The 17,093-nt window shown below is 41.5% G+C and overlaps 1 protein-coding gene across 1 annotated transcript; it reads right to left on the reverse strand.

The window, feature by feature from the left end:
* Positions 1-1,375: 1,375 nt before the first annotated feature.
* LOC121604118 (multidrug and toxin extrusion protein 1-like) lies at positions 1,376-16,735 on the reverse strand. The gene is made up of 16 exons (XM_041933534.1): positions 16,504-16,735; positions 15,637-15,738; positions 15,451-15,519; positions 15,156-15,304; positions 13,974-14,016; positions 12,575-12,619; positions 12,383-12,480; positions 5,618-5,715; positions 5,228-5,409; positions 4,375-4,483; positions 4,013-4,088; positions 3,490-3,559; positions 3,248-3,380; positions 3,057-3,151; positions 2,910-2,973; positions 1,376-2,779 (listed from the first exon to the last, which is right to left on the reverse strand). Exons 1-16 carry the CDS (start codon positions 16,663-16,665, stop codon positions 2,532-2,534), a joined length of 1,743 nt encoding a protein of 580 aa, XP_041789468.1. The 5' UTR covers positions 16,666-16,735; the 3' UTR covers positions 1,376-2,531.
* Between the last annotated feature and the right edge of the window lie 358 nt (positions 16,736-17,093).

The following is a 17,093-nucleotide window of genomic DNA, read 5'->3' on the forward strand; positions in this document are numbered from 1 at the left end:
TGTATGTATAGCAGTGATTTACACCGTTTATTACAATGCAGTAATATATTTATAACTGTATGAAATGGGCCATGCAGAACGCATGAATTCTTGTATTTTAATACATATATATTTTAATGATAACACTTAACAGTAATTTTATGTAAAAAGTAAATATATAAGGTCTGAATACTCCTTCCACAACTGTCTGCAACAGCACCTGTGTGTGTCACAGCCCTTGGTAGTGCCTCTCTTGTACTTTTACATATAAATAGACTTAGGCCCTAGTATTAAATATCAATGGCATTTGTAAACATTAACTGCATAACCAAGTTTTAAAAATAAATAAATAAATAAATAAAAAGCTGAATCCAGACTACCCTGGTTAGGCTTAGCTTCACTTCAGGCTTAATCAGTGAAATCAGTTAGTCCTTATAGCTATAGTATGAACAGTCAGAATGCAGCACATGCAAAATAAACATCATCTGAGACGCACACACAGATGCTGCAGTTATGTGCTAATTAAAATGTAGACCTTAGACATTAGAACATCTGTTAAGTATTTCAGTGAAAACAAAATTAGCTTTGGGCTACTTGAGTAATGATTACTTTAATTACAATAAAACTGTTAAATGCTGTAGACCTATGGCTCTAATAGTGCCAGAGTCATTTTCACCATTTGTTCTCACTTTAAATGTAAATAAAATGAAAAAATATATAGACATGTCCAAAAATACTTCAATCTGAGCATATTTACACAGTATTTCCACCACATGGAGACAGTTGTCACTTGCACAAACTAAGGAGCATAATCCAAGTGACAGATTTTAAATTGCTAGAAAAGGCTAATTATAATACATAACCTGTCCCGGGTCCTTCCTACGTGACACAGAGTTAATGTCTTGCATCTTTCACATGTAGATTAATTTTCAACAGCCATGACAGAGTGAGCCATGACAGAATCGCACTCCCACACTGGACTTATATAACTTACAAGGAAACCACGGAAACAAACTGAGACGACTGGGGAGTTAAATGGCACAGAGGCCATCTCTACATGTCTGAAAGTCTGGCACTTTAGCTACCTTCAGATGGCTTATCAGAACACCTTAAACTTGTTTATTAGTCTCATTCAAGTCAGGCCTTTCACAATAAACCTGACTTCTAAGGCTTCTTTATGAAAAACCTTTCTATCTCACCCATCACCTATCTTTTTACAAATGTTTTGGCAAAGAAGCTCAGAGCTGAAGGTGTCCCAGCTGCAATGCTTTGCTCATACTGACACCTAATAGCAGCCAGGTATAACAACAAATTAGCCACTGCAGAATCAAATGTTTACTCAAAAAACATTATCTTTATCATCATACATATTTAGACATGATAATTCAAAGTGCTTTTCAATATACATGGAAGACCATTCAAGAAACAAAGAAAGTAAAGCAGATCTTTATGTGTAAACACTAAAGTGTAGTTAAAGCAACAGCAAACAGATGTTTCTCACTTTGATTTATATGGTGTCTCTGATATGTTCAGGCAGCTAAATGCAGCTTGCCTACATTTAACCCTGGAATCAATCCACTGACCTGAATCCATGACTGTGTCAAGGTTTCTGATATGTTTTAGTTTTCAGTGACAGTAAGTTAAGATGAGTACCTACTGTTTCGGTACAGGTAAGACATTTTTGGGTCACCATAACTACGATAAAGAAAGTTGTTGGTACTTTTTTCTAAACTTGAGTTTACACATTAAATAAAAGGGGTCCAAAGATTGAACCCTGCAGAACTCCACACGTTTCAGTGTGATTTGCGCTGATTTGTATTACATGGTGAATCTCGACACTATATTTTTACTTAGCGCCTAAAGAATAAAAATGTCTCTAAAATGTAAACATGTTTGAAGTTTGAGCTGCATGAAATTTGATAACCTCCCTCAAGTGATGCAGGCAATGTCGATTGGGTCTATGTCTGAAAATGAAGAAAATCTAGTGGTGCTTACCAGACCTCTGTAGCCCCCTCCTCATCTCTGCATGAGGCTAGTGGCCTGTATATTGTGAGTCTGACAATGTAGCCGTCCAGTGCTAAATCAATAGAGTTCTCTTTTAAAACAAACAGGGGAATGAACAGATTTTACCATGAAACAGCACTGAGCAACAGTCTCACAGTAACAAGCATTGATACAGTGTACTACACAAACTTAACAAGTTCTTATGGCTAACATGATGACAAAACTATAACTCATGTAACTTACGCATCCAGTATCCAGAACAGCAGTGCCCTCCATGCTGTAAGTCCATAATTTACTTGCATTTTATCCCTGATGTTGCTAGTTGAGAAAAATACAGCATTTGGTTCTCTTTGGCTCTTTGACAATACACTTTGGCTTGCCATCATTAGCAGAAAGAGGGAACGTGAGGGACGGACCAGCAAGCTAAGACATGAGGCTGAGAGTGACTGGAAGCTGCACAATGCAGCAGTCTGGGAAGCTGATTCTTGATGATGAGCAGCCCTTTGACACTCAATGTTAAAAAAACATTTCTGAGCTTAAAGGATGAGTCATTTGAACAGTTTAAGCAGCAAGTTGCTGGTTACAATTCCAGCGACGAGGATGAAGATCATGATTAGCAATGACAGGCCACGCCGTAAAACCAGCTGCTTTACTGACAGAACATGTCCCACTGTAGTGGTAGTGGGCAGTAGTGGACTGTGGCCTGAATGATGCACTTGCAGGTCAGCGTCATGCTCCTCAGCACTGACAGAGCTGGACGGAGTAGTGGTGACCTGGGCCTGGCACTGATTTGTGTCTAGAGGTATGAGGCACAGTTGGGGAAGGAAGGCCCAATATTAACACAAAACTGTCTCACAAGACTCAAAGCAGGGGAGTTTGATGTAGACAGGGAGAGTAGAAAAGTTAAGGCGGTGTCTAAAACTCACCGGTGTGTTCCAGCTCAACCATGTCTTTTTCTTCTGTCATCTGGACTCCTGCTCTCACAAGAGCCTGATCAGGAACATCATGAACAGTTGCTGATGGCATGTTTTAACTTCAGACACATCTCAATACAAAGCGATGTAACTACCCACCTCTTCAGTGGTCTTTTTCCAATCAAGTTTGCACAGAATTGTCATAAAAACAATCGCCTGCAGGACCACACCAATGGTCAGTCCTGTCCATAGTCCTACACAGAAGTGGGAAAAGAGTTTAAACGGCTTTTCTGAAGGTCAGTTGACAACTAGGATGCACAAAACACAGTAATGCACGTCAGCGGTTTTACCTACAATCCCGGTGTGGGCGGCAAACATCAGGGCCACACCAATGGGGAAGCCTATGAAATAGAACCCTACTAGATTACACAGAGCACCAATCAGCTGTTTTCCTGCTCCTCTGAGAACACCTGCAGCCACCCCCTGACGACATCAAACACAGATGTGGTCAAATCCCATTTTACATCAGTTTGTATAAAATGGACTTAATGACAGACATGTAGGCAAAAGTTAATTGTGCATTGTTTCTCACCGCAGTGGCATCAGCAATATGCATGAAACCAAATATGAGCATCACATCAGCAACTCTCTGAATAATGTCACTAAAAAAGATGTCAAAAGACATTCTAGTTAGATACAAAAATATATACTGACAATCACGCCTGAATATAAAACATAGTTATGAATAATAAATAAAAGACGGGACAGAACTATTTTTTAGTGAGGGAACTGCATTATAAATTATTCCATGCCAACTGATAAATATTATGGAGAGACACTAAGAGCTTGCTGAAATTTAAAATGCATGTGAATAAGACACTGTCATCCACTATACAGCTTTTTGTTTGATTAGCAGGGGTTGAAAAAGACAGAAAATGGGATGAGCAGCTTTCTTCACAGCGTTAAAGTCAGCGTCAACAATAACAAACTCAAAGATCTGTTAAACATAACCGATCACAGCTCAGAGTTTGTGAGCGAGCATGAAGATTTTGAACTTCATTGTTTTTATTTCAGTCAGTGCATGACAGCGAGAGTTCATCAAAGACTTTACTTACTGCTCTGGGGTAAACATGTATCCAATAACATTTCTGGCGATGCTGAGACTGCCTCCAAAAAAACATGCAACGATGACTGTGTTGGGAAAAAGAAGCAAAAAAACAACACCTGCTGTTAATTAAGTTAAACATTGAAAGATTTGTTAGAGCAGCTGACATGCTGCAAGTGCAAAGACAAACACTGAGCACAAGAGCACGTGTCTCCAGGTCTAATGTATCAAAGATATTCTTACTACAATATAATAATAGTTAACATTTCACTACCACAACCACTGGCCCGAGTGAAATATGTGCTCCGGTTATCTGAATGAATTTCTACAGTTCTAATGCAGGCTACATGTCCTGTATGCATTGGTTCTTACATGCACAAAAGATGGGGACTTTGCAAGAGTGCTTGGCCTGCTCTGTGTTTCCTGCACCAAGAGCGTTTCCAACCCGTACACTGGCAGCAGCAGAGAATCCTAGAGGGCACTATGGAGGAAAATCACTTAAAGATATAGATTATTACTGTGTAAGCACATTATTTTAGGCTACTGGGAGCCAGCAGAGCACAATCTAATACACAAAACAGCCACCCCTACAAAGTGCAATACAAGAACTAAAAACCTATTCATCTTTTATGAGCTTAAGTTTGTTTCTCATTTTCCATGCTGTAGCATTAAAAAGTACATGGGGCATGAATATTTGCCCCTGGCCTTTTCATCACTGTAAAACTATTGCAAAGGAACCAGAACCAGCAATGTGTACAAATACAAGGAAATTGATTGCAGTTTTTAAGTTGCTCACAATGTACTTAGATACAGAGCAATTTACAGGAAGACATTGAGCTAAAGACAGGAAAAACCAAACATAGAGTGAGCATTCAAATGCAATTATATGGAGGGCTCAAAATCCAGATTTTTATCAGCATTTCTAGATCAAAATGAAGACCAAAATGAGCTATTTTAAAGGCCATGAAATTAGCTTCTTACTATCAGCAGTTGGGTCCAACATGAACATTTTCTGCAAGTTCTGGTTATGTCACATGCATTTCTGTTTTTTGTCTGGCTTCTTCTCACTCTTTAAAGTGGGTGGGTATCCGTTAGAAAAATATGCATGTTTCGGTGCACCAATAAGAATCACTAACTAAATTCAAAAGCTCCCTTTCCTAAATGATTGTTTCACGGGAGCAATCACCAAAATACTACAAGCATCTCTAAATACAAGGGAAGTTACCATGTAAGCTATGATGCACAGCTGGTACGCTATGGACTGAGCTCCCAGCTCCACCTCACTTATCACACCGGCCAGGAAGCCTCCCACTTCAAATATCCACCATGATAGACAAATCATGAGCATGCTGGGAATGGCCAGTTTGACGAAGGGACCCCACTCCTGCAGACAGTCGAGTGACCAACCTGTGGGTCAAAGATGTGTAGTTTTAGATTGCAAATGTATGAAAATATCAGACACTGGAGCGTTCATAAAAGATAATCAATTAATGCGCTATAGGAGACATAAATGACAAAACAGGATGAAAGTGAAGGACATAATGATTGCTGCAGAGACTGAATGATGCCAAACGCATTTTTAACATCAAACGCAGCAAAACTAAAAAGAACTGACCTCCCCATGTGGCTTTGTGCAGACCCCTCCAGCAGATGTAAAAGTACAGGAAGAAAGCCAACAAATACTGGGAGATAGCATTGGCTGCAGCAGAACCACTTCAGTAGCATCATGGAGAACCAAAAGGTTTTAGAAAGAGAACAGAGAAAACAAAAAGTAGAAATAACTTTAAATTTGTATCCACATTTTGCTGACAGCTGTTACTATGCCTCATATATATTTTGCACAGTTATTAAGATTGTTACAAAATAATATTACAACAATTGACAAGAATAATAGAAACCTCTCTACATTTTAATGCAATTCATCAACCCTGGAATAAATAATGCCTATATGAAATAATTATAATATATGTAAGAATAATAGTTAACTCAATGTCACAGATGTGTTGATTCTTATCATCATTTTTGTCTAGGGATGCACGATAATTATCGGGCCGATAACAGGAAATTATGACGTCATTACGATAACTCCGATATCATGACGAACAGCCCGGATAACATATGTGTTTTTGTCAGCACGGCAATGCCTCGCTCCCACTATGAGACCCAAATGGCCTGCAGTGAATGCGGCGTTCAAGTGACGTTAGCATAATCAGAAAAACTCTTTCTCACTGGGAAAAATCAAGAACACCCCCTCATGCCAGAAAACAACTCGTTAACTCGGTCATAATTTTGCTAGTTGCTGACTTGAATTAACATTCGCAGTATTTCTTCACATGTTACACACAAAAAATAGAAACATGAACTTAAATAGGCCGAAAGAACGACTGGCAAACGAGGGAACGGGGGGATGTACGTTACACCTTGAATGCAGCATGCGGCACAGCGTGCTTATGAAAACAGAGTTCAGACTTCTTCAAAGTTTCCGAAGGAGACAGTTCGCTGGTTATTCGTAACAAATGTTCCAAGTGAGTTCCACTAGTAGCGAGAAATGGCACAAGCTTTAATACCTGATCAGTCACCGGAAACATAACCACCGTTTTGACGGAGTTTGGAAAGCGTATGAGGACGCCCGGCCTGCTAAAGACGCTAACGTTAGCAAGCCAGCTGCAAAGAAGCCACCGGGACTTACGCGTCGGCGAGGCTTTCAAAAAGTCCAAGAAATTTGCCAAAGATGACCCACGGGCTAAGGTTATTGAAGATTTAATCATGGACGTGATGGTGCTTGACTCACTATGGACTGCCCTTCTTCAGTTTGTTTACAAAGATAAGTCTAAGTAAGGGATCATGTATCTTCCTTCAGGATGACATAGAAGCCCGACGCGACGCTTCTCCGTAGGAAACAGCTCACTTTACGTTATCCCGCTTAGGACATGGCTCACTACTAAAGAATTCAATAGTGTGACACAAAATACTGATTAAAACATATTTTATTGATTTAAAATGTGTCTACTCTCGCCTGTCACTGCTCTCACTGCGCATCGGCTCTGAAAGTAAACATGCACGTTGCCTAGCAACCGCCTCTCACTGTGCGCAGGCCGGCAGGAAAACTTATTTCTTTACAGCTATAGCGAAATTGGGCTGCCGCCATGGAAACGACTAAAACATCTCAGCAGATGTGTGATGACTAATAAATGTGGTTCAGAAGTTCACGTTCCCCTCAAGATGAATATTAATAAGTGAATTGATCCTTTTCATCAGTGCCACCATCAGGTCAGTGTTTTAGTGCTCATAAACCAAAGTGCTAGGGAGCAAATACCTTCCGGACTAAAGACACTCCCATCAGCCTCAGCTGCACCTTTTGCTAATTAGCTAAATATTAGCATGCAGTCTTAAAAAGCTAAGCTAAGATGGACATGGCAAACATTAGACGTAGCTGCTAAGCATCAGTAATGAAGCCAGCTGCCTCTAGAGGACACCCACACGACTATCCTGTTTTCAGCATAGCTAACCGGTGAGTGGCTTTTACTGGGTTTAATCGGGCAGTCAGTAACACACACGCTGATCAAAAACTGTGGATTCACAGCTGTTTGTTTGCCAAACCTGAATGAACAAAGTGAATCTGAGTCAGTTTTTAATTCTGATGTGAAGCTGCAGCGTCCAGAAGGTTTATTTTAACATGTTGGAAAAGAAGCACTTCATTTTTTACTTTGATTACTTGGAGGCAGAGTTACAGAAACAGAAACTGAGCTGTTAGATCAAATGTAAAGAAGTTACAACCACTTCCTGTCAGTTTTCACTTCCGCTAAACTGGAAATATTTCATGTTAAACCCTGTTACCGTGGTTACTCAGTGTGATCTGTGATGTCACAGTGTTGTCTGTGATGTCAGTGTGTGATGTCACAGTGTGATGTCACTGTGATTTCACAGTGTGATGTCACAGTGTGATGTCAGTGTGTGATGTCACAGTGTGATGTCACTGTGATTTCAGTGTGATGTCAGTGTGTGATGTCAGTGTGTGATGTCAGTGTGTGATGTCACAGTGTGATGTCACAATGTGATGTCACAGTGTGTGATGTCAGTGTGTGATGTCAGTGTGTGATGTCAGTGTGTGATGTCACAGTGTGATGTCACTGTGATTTCACAGTGTGATGTCAGTGTGTGATGTCACAGTGTGATGTCACTGTGATTTCACAGTGTGATGTCAGTGTGTGATGTCAGTGTGTGATGTCACAGTGTGATGTCACAATGTGATGTCACAGTGTGTGATGTCAGTGTGTGATGTCACAGTGTGATGTCACTGTGATTTCACAGTGTGATGTCAGTGTGTGATGTCACAGTGTGATGTCACTGTGATTTCACAGTGTGATGTCAGTGTGTGATGTCAGTGTGTGATGTCACAGTGTGATGTCACAATGTGATGTCACAGTGTGTGATGTCACAGTGTGATGTCAGTGTGTGATGTCAGTGTGATGTCAGTGTGTGATGTGATGTCACCGTGTGATGTCAGTGTGATGTCAGTGTGTGATGTGATGTCACCGTGTGATGTCAGTGTGTGATGTCACTGTGTGATGTCACAGTGTGATGTCAGTGTGTGATGTCAGTGTGTGATGTCACAGTGTGATGTCACTGTGATTTCACAGTGTGATGTCAGTGTGATGTCAGTGTGTGATGTGATGTCACCGTGTGATGTCAGTGTGATGTCAGTGTGTGATGTGATGTCACCGTGTGATGTCAGTGTGTGATGTCACTGTGTGATGTCACAGTGTGATGTCAGTGTGTGATGTCAGTGTGTGATGTCACAGTGTGATGTCACTGTGATTTCACAGTGTGATGTCAGTGTGTGATGTCAGTGTGTGATGTCACAGTGTGATGTCACAATGTGATGTCACAGTGTGTGATGTCACAGTGTGATGTCAGTGTGTGATGTCAGTGTGATGTCAGTGTGTGATGTGATGTCACCGTGTGATGTCAGTGTGTGATGTGATGTCACCGTGTGATGTCAGTGTGTGATGTCACTGTGTGATGTCACCGTGTGATGTCAGTGTGTGATGTGATGTCACAGTGTGATGTCACCGTGTGATGTCAGTGTGTGATGTCACAGTGTGATGTCACTGTGATTTCACAGTGTGATGTCAGTGTGTGATGTCACAGTGTGATGTCACAATGTGATGTCACAGTGTGTGATGTCAGTGTGTGATGTCAGTGTGTGATGTCAGTGTGATGTCAGTGTGTGATGTGATGTCACCGTGTGATGTCAGTGTGTGATGTGATGTCACCGTGTGATGTCAGTGTGTGATGTCACTGTGTGATGTCACCGTGTGATGTCAGTGTGTGATGTGATGTCACAGTGTGATGTCACCGTGTGATGTCAGTGTGTGATGTCACTGTGTGATGTGATGTCACAGTGTGATGTCAGTGTGTCATGTCAGTGTGTGATCAGACCTGATCAGTCACCTGAAACATAACCACCGCTTTGACGGAGTTTGGAAAGCGTATGAGGACGCCCGGCCTGCTAAAGACGCAAACGTTTCTTTACAGATATTCAGCGAAATCATGTCAAATGTGGAGAAGTGACGGGATATCCCAGACCTGAGAGAGACGTAGCTGGAGACAGAGTTTGGTTTACCGCTATTTTTTCGGACTGATGGATAAAAGTCCTGCATCAGCTGATTTCTGCTTTCAGCGTCAGACATTAAAAAATCTGTCTCCAGTTTTGTCTCCACTCAGCAGTCTTTTAGCAGACCAATCGTCCATGCTGTGTTTCTTTTGGTGTTTTTTTCATGTCTGTCAGCTTCAATCTGGTCAGTCTCTGCGTCCTCAAGTCTTTTGTGTCGGTCCAGCGTTGTTCTTTACTTTTCTCGTCTTTTTTTGCTGGGGACATCATTCTCCAGCCAAGTGTTTGGTCCTCTCCAAACAAATTAAAAATAATGCACGGAAAATGCTCCATATTATGCCACTCAAATCAGCTGGCGATTTGTAATTGAGCTTGGTACATTAAGGGATTGCCCCTTTAGTCTCTTACTGTTAGGAACACCGCTGAATTTTCGCGATTGACCAATCAGAATTGAGTATTTAAGAACGCTGTCTTCTAACCTCTGTCAGTACAATATGCACTGTGCATTATTTTTGTTGTCATTGAGGAATGCCCTTTTTTAGTTTGTTTAAATAGAAATGTTTGAATCTAACTTGTGCCAGTGCATTAATTTTCTATGTATATTTATTTTTTGTAAACTTCTGGAATACACTTTTTCAGTTTGTAATCCTGATGCATGTATTTGCATCATTTCAAGGGGCCTTTATTTTTTATATCAGTAAGTAATGCACCTTATTTAAATTGATGTGAGATATCAAATAGGTTTGTTTGATAGCTTTAAGAACATGTTTGAGAGGCTTACCAATAGTTTTTCATTGGAAAAATAAATATCTCTTCATTTAAAGAGTCAAAACTGATTTTGGTTTTGTTCGTGGTATTAATGTCATGATGTTAGGTATATGTGTGTGTTATCGGTTATCGGTATCGGCCTTTAGGAGCTGAAAGTTATCGGTTATCGGTATCGGCTTTAAAAAACAGTTATCGTGCATCCCTATTTTTGTCTGTAATGTTTTATGTTGTTAATGACTGCATTATGTAGAAAGGTGTTTGTAATGTTTTTTTTTTCATCCGTGTATGTAAATAAAGAATATGAGAAACATCTTTTAAAATAACCTCACTCCAATACAACACAACCACACAAGCCCCCAAGTCTACCATCGAAGCAATGCCATCATCAATGTCAATTAAAGATTGCAGGCCCTCATTAAACTCAAGGTTATTCTTAGATCCTTACCACTCGGGGGGCGAGAAAAGTGAAGTTTTGTTTACCGGAGGTGTTAAAGTAACAATCATTGCACAAAGCTGAGATAAAAAGATGAAAAGACAAGCCATTTGTTTGGGGGGAAAGAAGTTTTCTGTCTTTTTCCTCTCAAGAGTCTGTCCATATCATACTTTATATGTTGTTTTGCTTTCTGAATAAATCTTGCTGACCTGATGCTAACCTTGCTAGTACAACTGTTTCTTTATCAAGACAGTTTGACTCTTCAAAGCAGGAAAATCACAGCTGTCCATCAAAGCACTGTTTTCTGAGGTCAGCATATGTTCAGAATTTGTTTGCAATGGGAGCGCAGCATATTTACACTAGTCTACAAATGCCAGCAGCGAGACGAAGCGTTGAGTGTCTGTGCTGCGCTGAGCACCACAAGGTTGGCATTGTTCCTGACTGCAGAGAGACAAATGTTCAACTTCAAGTTTAATGCTGCACTCATCACTGCCACTTTTTACAAAGCCATTCAATCACAGTGGAGGAGGCGCAGGACAAATACCACAAAGAGGCCCAACTTCTGCTGCTGAACCAAACAATGGCACTCACTGATCTGCTTCCTCACCCAGAAACCCTCATGGACCCACCTACACCGGCCTGCCCGTCCCCTCTCCCTACGTGCTTCAGCCTTGACTTCATCAACATTCAAACATTTTTACATTCACTATTTGCTGATAACTCAAACTATCTGCAATATATAAATTAACCATTACTTCTGTGGATATTGTGTACCATAGCAACCAAAGTGTCTCTGCTGAAATCCCAGATGGCTGTGTTCAGAAGACCACCAGAAAAAACGCTTCAGTTGACACGGTAGCTCGCTTCCAGCAATTACTACAAGGCGATTCAGCGATGTGCAGTGCTATTAGTTAAAGCTGAGTTTGAATTTTGACCCACTGGTTACAGTGTATGTCCACCTCAGCTGCACTCAGCATATTGCTAACATAGACTTGATGAAATGCTAACATTAATTTAGCATGTAAAATGTCAGCATGTGTACAGTGCTCAGACACAAAACACATCTAGCTTATTTAGCTGGTATCTAGAAGGACGTAAGATGCAATACCTTTATGTAAATGTGTATTTTGATGTCTTAACACAAACGAGTGTCCAGCTGTCCCGCAATAGGCACAAACTTAGTGTGCCAATGTTTCCAGTGTTAACATGCTATGTTCACAGAGAGAGCGAGCTGAGGCGGATTTGTCTTTTTCAGACATCCAATGAATCCATATGTGATGAACTTGGTGTCGGGAAGTTAAGGGTACCTTCTCAAAAGACCGGGCTTCACCAAAATCATGAGGATTCATTTTTTGTCCATTTCTGAATTTATTTCAACTATTACCAATATGTCACTCTGGAACCAAGTATTTGGGACAGCTAGAAGTAAATGACTAAAATGATACCCTTTTCACATTCATTACAGCTGCCATTAGCAGAAATTAAAACACTTTGATAATGCTTGAGTGAGAGACATAAGACTTCATCTCCAACACATGCTGAAATTATGATGATAAAAAACTCACGCGACCCCCAACTCTAGAGGATAAAGGAAGATGTAGTTGATGACTGCATTGAGGAAATTTCCAATCCCTCCAGTTATGACCTGTGGCCACATAATTCCCTGAAAACCACAGCATAACGTAATGTTGGTTTCAATGTTGATTTTAATAACTGTGCTTCAATCATTATTCAGTTTCACATGAGTAGTGTTGCACCTGATTTTGAAGATACTTCCCCTGCAGCTGGTACATAAAAGCTGCCTGCAGAGGAAAGACAGACAAGTAAAATTTCAACAATGTTAATTTGGAACAGCAAAGGAGCAAATTTGCGCTTGAAAGTAATGATGAAGTAAAAATTGACAAAAACATGGTTGAAATCTAGATCTGTTGAACATGGGGTTACATCATATAACAATATACTGGATAGCTGCACGAGAGGCAGCCTGTTGCAGCAGCTCTCACTTACCTTTAGCTTTCTACTCTAGTTTCCTTAACTTAGTGTGTTCTTTTAGTACTTTAGGCATGCAACTACTCTTTTAACTTTACTGCACTGAGGACACACAAACGCTTGCATTGTGTCCAATCGCATTTGGAAATCCGAGCATGACGGTGCTTACCAAGGAGAGACCCGATGTTCTCAGGCAGCCAGCTGTCACACATACAGTGAAATGATGGTTCAACGAGGCTGAGGAGGCTTTGATAGACTGTTTTGATACAATTCTGTGGTAAGCACTTTGTGATGCTCAAAAGTCTCACACACTTTATAACAGACTATATCATCTTCTGTGAGAATGCCATACCCATGAAGAAGGCATGGTGGTTTTCCAACAACAAACCCTGGATTACTCCTGACACAAAGGCTCCTCAAGGAAAAGGACGGTCTTTGAGGCAGGAAATAAAGAGGATCTGAAGAAGGGGCAAAGTTGTGGCAGAGGATCAGGAAGAGACAAAAAACAGGAGGGAGATGGAGGAGTAGTTGGAGCAGACAACCAAAAGTGGAGGAATGATCTGAACTTTTTCTTCAACAGATTTCATCAGTAATCTGCCCCTCCCCCTGTCCAGTCCTCCCTGCTGCAACCCCCATCGTCAGCAGCCCCTGTGTACTGGAGCACATTCAACACATGTTCAAACTAATGAATCACATGTTCAACCTGAGCCTGATGGTGGGGGGAGTGCCACAGCTGTAAGACTCCGCAACCAAAGGACCTCACCAGCTATAAGTCAGTGGCACTGACATCACAACTGACGAAGACCTGGTGAGGCTGCTCCTTGTCTATCTCCACCCCCTGGTCAATTCATCAATGAACCTGCTACAATTCGCCTGTCAACCTGGCACTGGGGTGGATGACAGCATCATCTACCTTCTACACAGATAACTCTCTTACCTGGATAAGGCTGCTGTGAGGATCATGATTTGTGATTTCTCCAGTGCCTTCAATACTACAGAAACCGACATTCCCATTTTGCTGTCTACAAATGGTTTTTCATTTGACTTTATCAAAATGTATTTGTATCATGATAGTATTGGAATATAAAAATGGTGTCATAAAATCTGCCCCAGTCCCTCCCTTCAGCCACACTCTGTCTGATGAAAAACAAAGGGCACCAAACTCACCGGCAAAGCAGGCATGAAGATCTTCACATACAGCTGGGAGAGACTTCATGCAGAAAGACAAACAATGTGTACGTGAAAAACTTATCATCTCTTGTCAAGCTTATAATCATAAGGCTATGTATTGTCAAACAGTATAGGAATCAACAACAGCCCTGAGGGATGTACTGGAGTGGCTAGATCGCCACGGTAACTTATGCTGTACACCTTACCTTTGCCATCCTCTTGCTAATTTCTTTCCTGACGACATTCTCTGACGACGAGATATAGATTCTCAGCTGAAGGAATACGTTGCTGCAATGATTAAGCTACTAGTTGTCAACTTTTCTGATAATCAGTCGTTTTGAGCAAACGGCAGTCTGTTTTATACGGCTGGTATTGCAGCTGATAGAATACTTTAGTCTATTGGCATTTACCACGGATAACATTCAATCAATAAAATGAACTGCAATTTGATTTGGCCGACATCTAAAGTGAATTCCATGTTATTTTACCAGGGGACAGTGTCAGACCTAAATGCAACTATTGAGTATAATGTTAAAATATGCTGTTTCAATCTTAATCAACTTAATCTGATCAACAATGAGCAGTTGTTACATTATGGGAGGCATTAAGAGTGCATTAAACTGTAAAATACAAGCTGTTTGTTAACTTACTACGTTTACACGATTAGCCATCATTCCTCTCTTGCTTTATTTGCAGCAGCAGTGTTGCTTTTTGCTGTTATAATTTTTTGATGTTCTTCATGGCTTTCCATTATAACGTCCTTTTCCTCTTGACTAAAGCAGAGGGCATGTCATTGGTCCATTTTGTGCAGACTTGACGTACATACGCACCAAACGCCCCCTCTTACGGGAGCACGCACACAGCCTGATGAAGAAAACCTGGATGAACAAAGAAGGCTGATAACCACCGTTGTGATACGCAGTATCTCTGACTGGTTTTGCAGAGCCAGCTAATGCAAGGAAAGCCTGGCTATGTCGAACTTGCTTTGCAGTATATCACTCAGGCTCCTGTGCAGCAAGCTGACATCACCACAAGCGATTAAGACATGCCAATAACAACATGTTATTGTTGTTTCTGGTCTAGCTGTTAACAATGCAATCACACACTCCATCCTCCCCTCTGCTCTGCTCCTATGGAGACTTCGCCTCTATGCAAAAATACTTCCCCATCAGGACTGACCTGGCGACCTCTGGACTCTGTTTGACGGCGAGCAGGAGGGGTTCAGTGTTGATGAGGACGGCCCAGCAGGGGAAACAGGCCAGCAGCAGAATCAGAATCCCCCTCTGGAGAATCACACCCACACGCTTCAAGTTACCGCTCCCATACGTCTGCATCAAACAGGTAGACAAACGAGCTGAGTTGAACAACACCGATCACACTACTAAGCAAAGGTGTGAAAAGGCCAAGAAAACAAACTTGATACAGAAGCTCATTGTTGAGCTTACGGTGAAAGAACCTCTAGTGATGATACTACCTGAGATATGAGGGTATCACAGACTGCTGACAAACCAGTGCCAATGGAAATACCAGAGACATTAACCACCTGCAATTGGCAGAAACATTAACAATCAATAAAAATTCAATGGCAAGCTTACAGAAGGCAATAACAGCATACAGGCTGGGACGCCAGCGTAAACAAAGATAGGGCCGGTCGCCTCACCGCAGCTGCTAAAGATACCGCTGCTAGTTCTGTTTTCCCCAAGTGACCGCAGAACATCATGCTGACGAGACTGATCATGAAGACCATCAACTGGGACATGACCTGCAAGTAATATCACAAAAAAAAAAAAAATACATGTTTGTATTAAAGATTGGTTGAAACACAAGTTTTCAAACACACTTCAAACCACGCCATGTAAAAGCCTAAAGCCTGGAGCAGATCTCCTTTAACAGAGAGTCAGCGCTCAGCTCAAGGTTTTTCGTTTGGTTACATGTTAGTCTGACTGCGGTAAAGCAGCTCTGGTGTATTTGTGCCCACACTAGGCTTAAATGATTACCTTGTTACCTTCAGTGCTATGCACCATATTTCATGGGGGTTTGTTATTGTGTGATGCACTGAGGCCTTCTTGGATTCATTTGCATACGTAACCAACACCACTACTGTCCTAGCATTTGGACTTCTGGTAGAAAAGTCAAAACAGACAGCTTTGCACTGTGTTTTACATGAATACACATGTTGATTTGAGAAAATAAAATCCTAAACCCAGACCAGTGGTGTTTGACATCAGCATGCTCAGCATACACAGCCTGACAAAGTCATCCTTAGTTACATGATGGGTGAATTCTGGTTTAACATGCTGGAATTGTTATATGTGATTTTCATGTGTGTTTGCTTGAATGAATCTATAGCCTCCTCCTTTTCCATGGTGCTGAGAATAGTTTCTGTTCCTCCTTCTGTTACTCCTTTGTCCGAAGAGTTTGAAACACTGCGACAGTGACACTTTTACTTATGTTACTCAACGAGGTGGCAAACAATAGCTTTAGAGTTTATCTAGTAGTAGAGAAAATGTGCTCCGTTCAGTCTCACCACAGGACCCGCTAGTTTAACCAGCTGTACGGTCTCATCCCGGCAGTCTTGCGGGACGCAGCGCCGGATGCGCTTCAGGCAGGATCCGCAGCCGGAGCCCAGAGCGCAGGGAGCCGCTTCAGCTGCTGCCGAGGCTCCGGTCAGTTCTATCAGACCGTCCATACCCGAAAACAGACAACCAGGCCTGGTTTCCACATGTGCTCTCAGAAAAAGCGTCAAGCAAATGTGGTCAATGCATGTGCCAGAGGAGGATCACACTTGATGTTTCGGAGCACAGTGCGCCGAGGTCGCCTCGCGCTTCGTACTGTAACGGGATGTGATGTGACGGATCTGACGTATGTTATCAGGACATTATGATAAAAGAGGACGTGATGTTTAACAACAGTCTCTAGCAGGGCTGTGGCGGTGTGTGGTCTCACACGGGCGGTGTAACTGATGGAGCATCCATTCAGTGCAGAGCCTTTGCTTCTCCTCCTGTTTTCAAAGCCGTGACGTCGCCACACTGAAGGGCAACGATAACATCGCGAGATTTACGTCTGTTAAACTTGTCAAAATTCTACTGCCATGACTTATCTGAGTTGCCTTTTGGT

Source organism: Chelmon rostratus, chromosome 3 (genome assembly GCF_017976325.1).
Source record: "Chelmon rostratus isolate fCheRos1 chromosome 3, fCheRos1.pri, whole genome shotgun sequence".
NCBI classification, from domain to species: Eukaryota; Metazoa; Chordata; class Actinopteri; order Chaetodontiformes; family Chaetodontidae; genus Chelmon; species Chelmon rostratus.

Excerpts from the sequence above, each read along its gene's own strand:
- LOC121604118 (XM_041933534.1), bottom strand. The coding sequence starts at position 16,665 with ATGGACGGTCTGATAGAACTGACCGGAGCCTCGGCAGCAGCTGAAGCG. Across the intron at positions 4,089-4,374 it reads AGTCCCCATCTTTTGTGCAT|TCATCGTTGCATGTTTTTTT; the intron begins GTAAGAACCAAT and ends TTCCCAACACAG. Across the intron at positions 3,381-3,489 it reads ATATTGCTGATGCCACTGCG|GGGGTGGCTGCAGGTGTTCT; the intron begins GTGAGAAACAAT and ends TGATGTCGTCAG.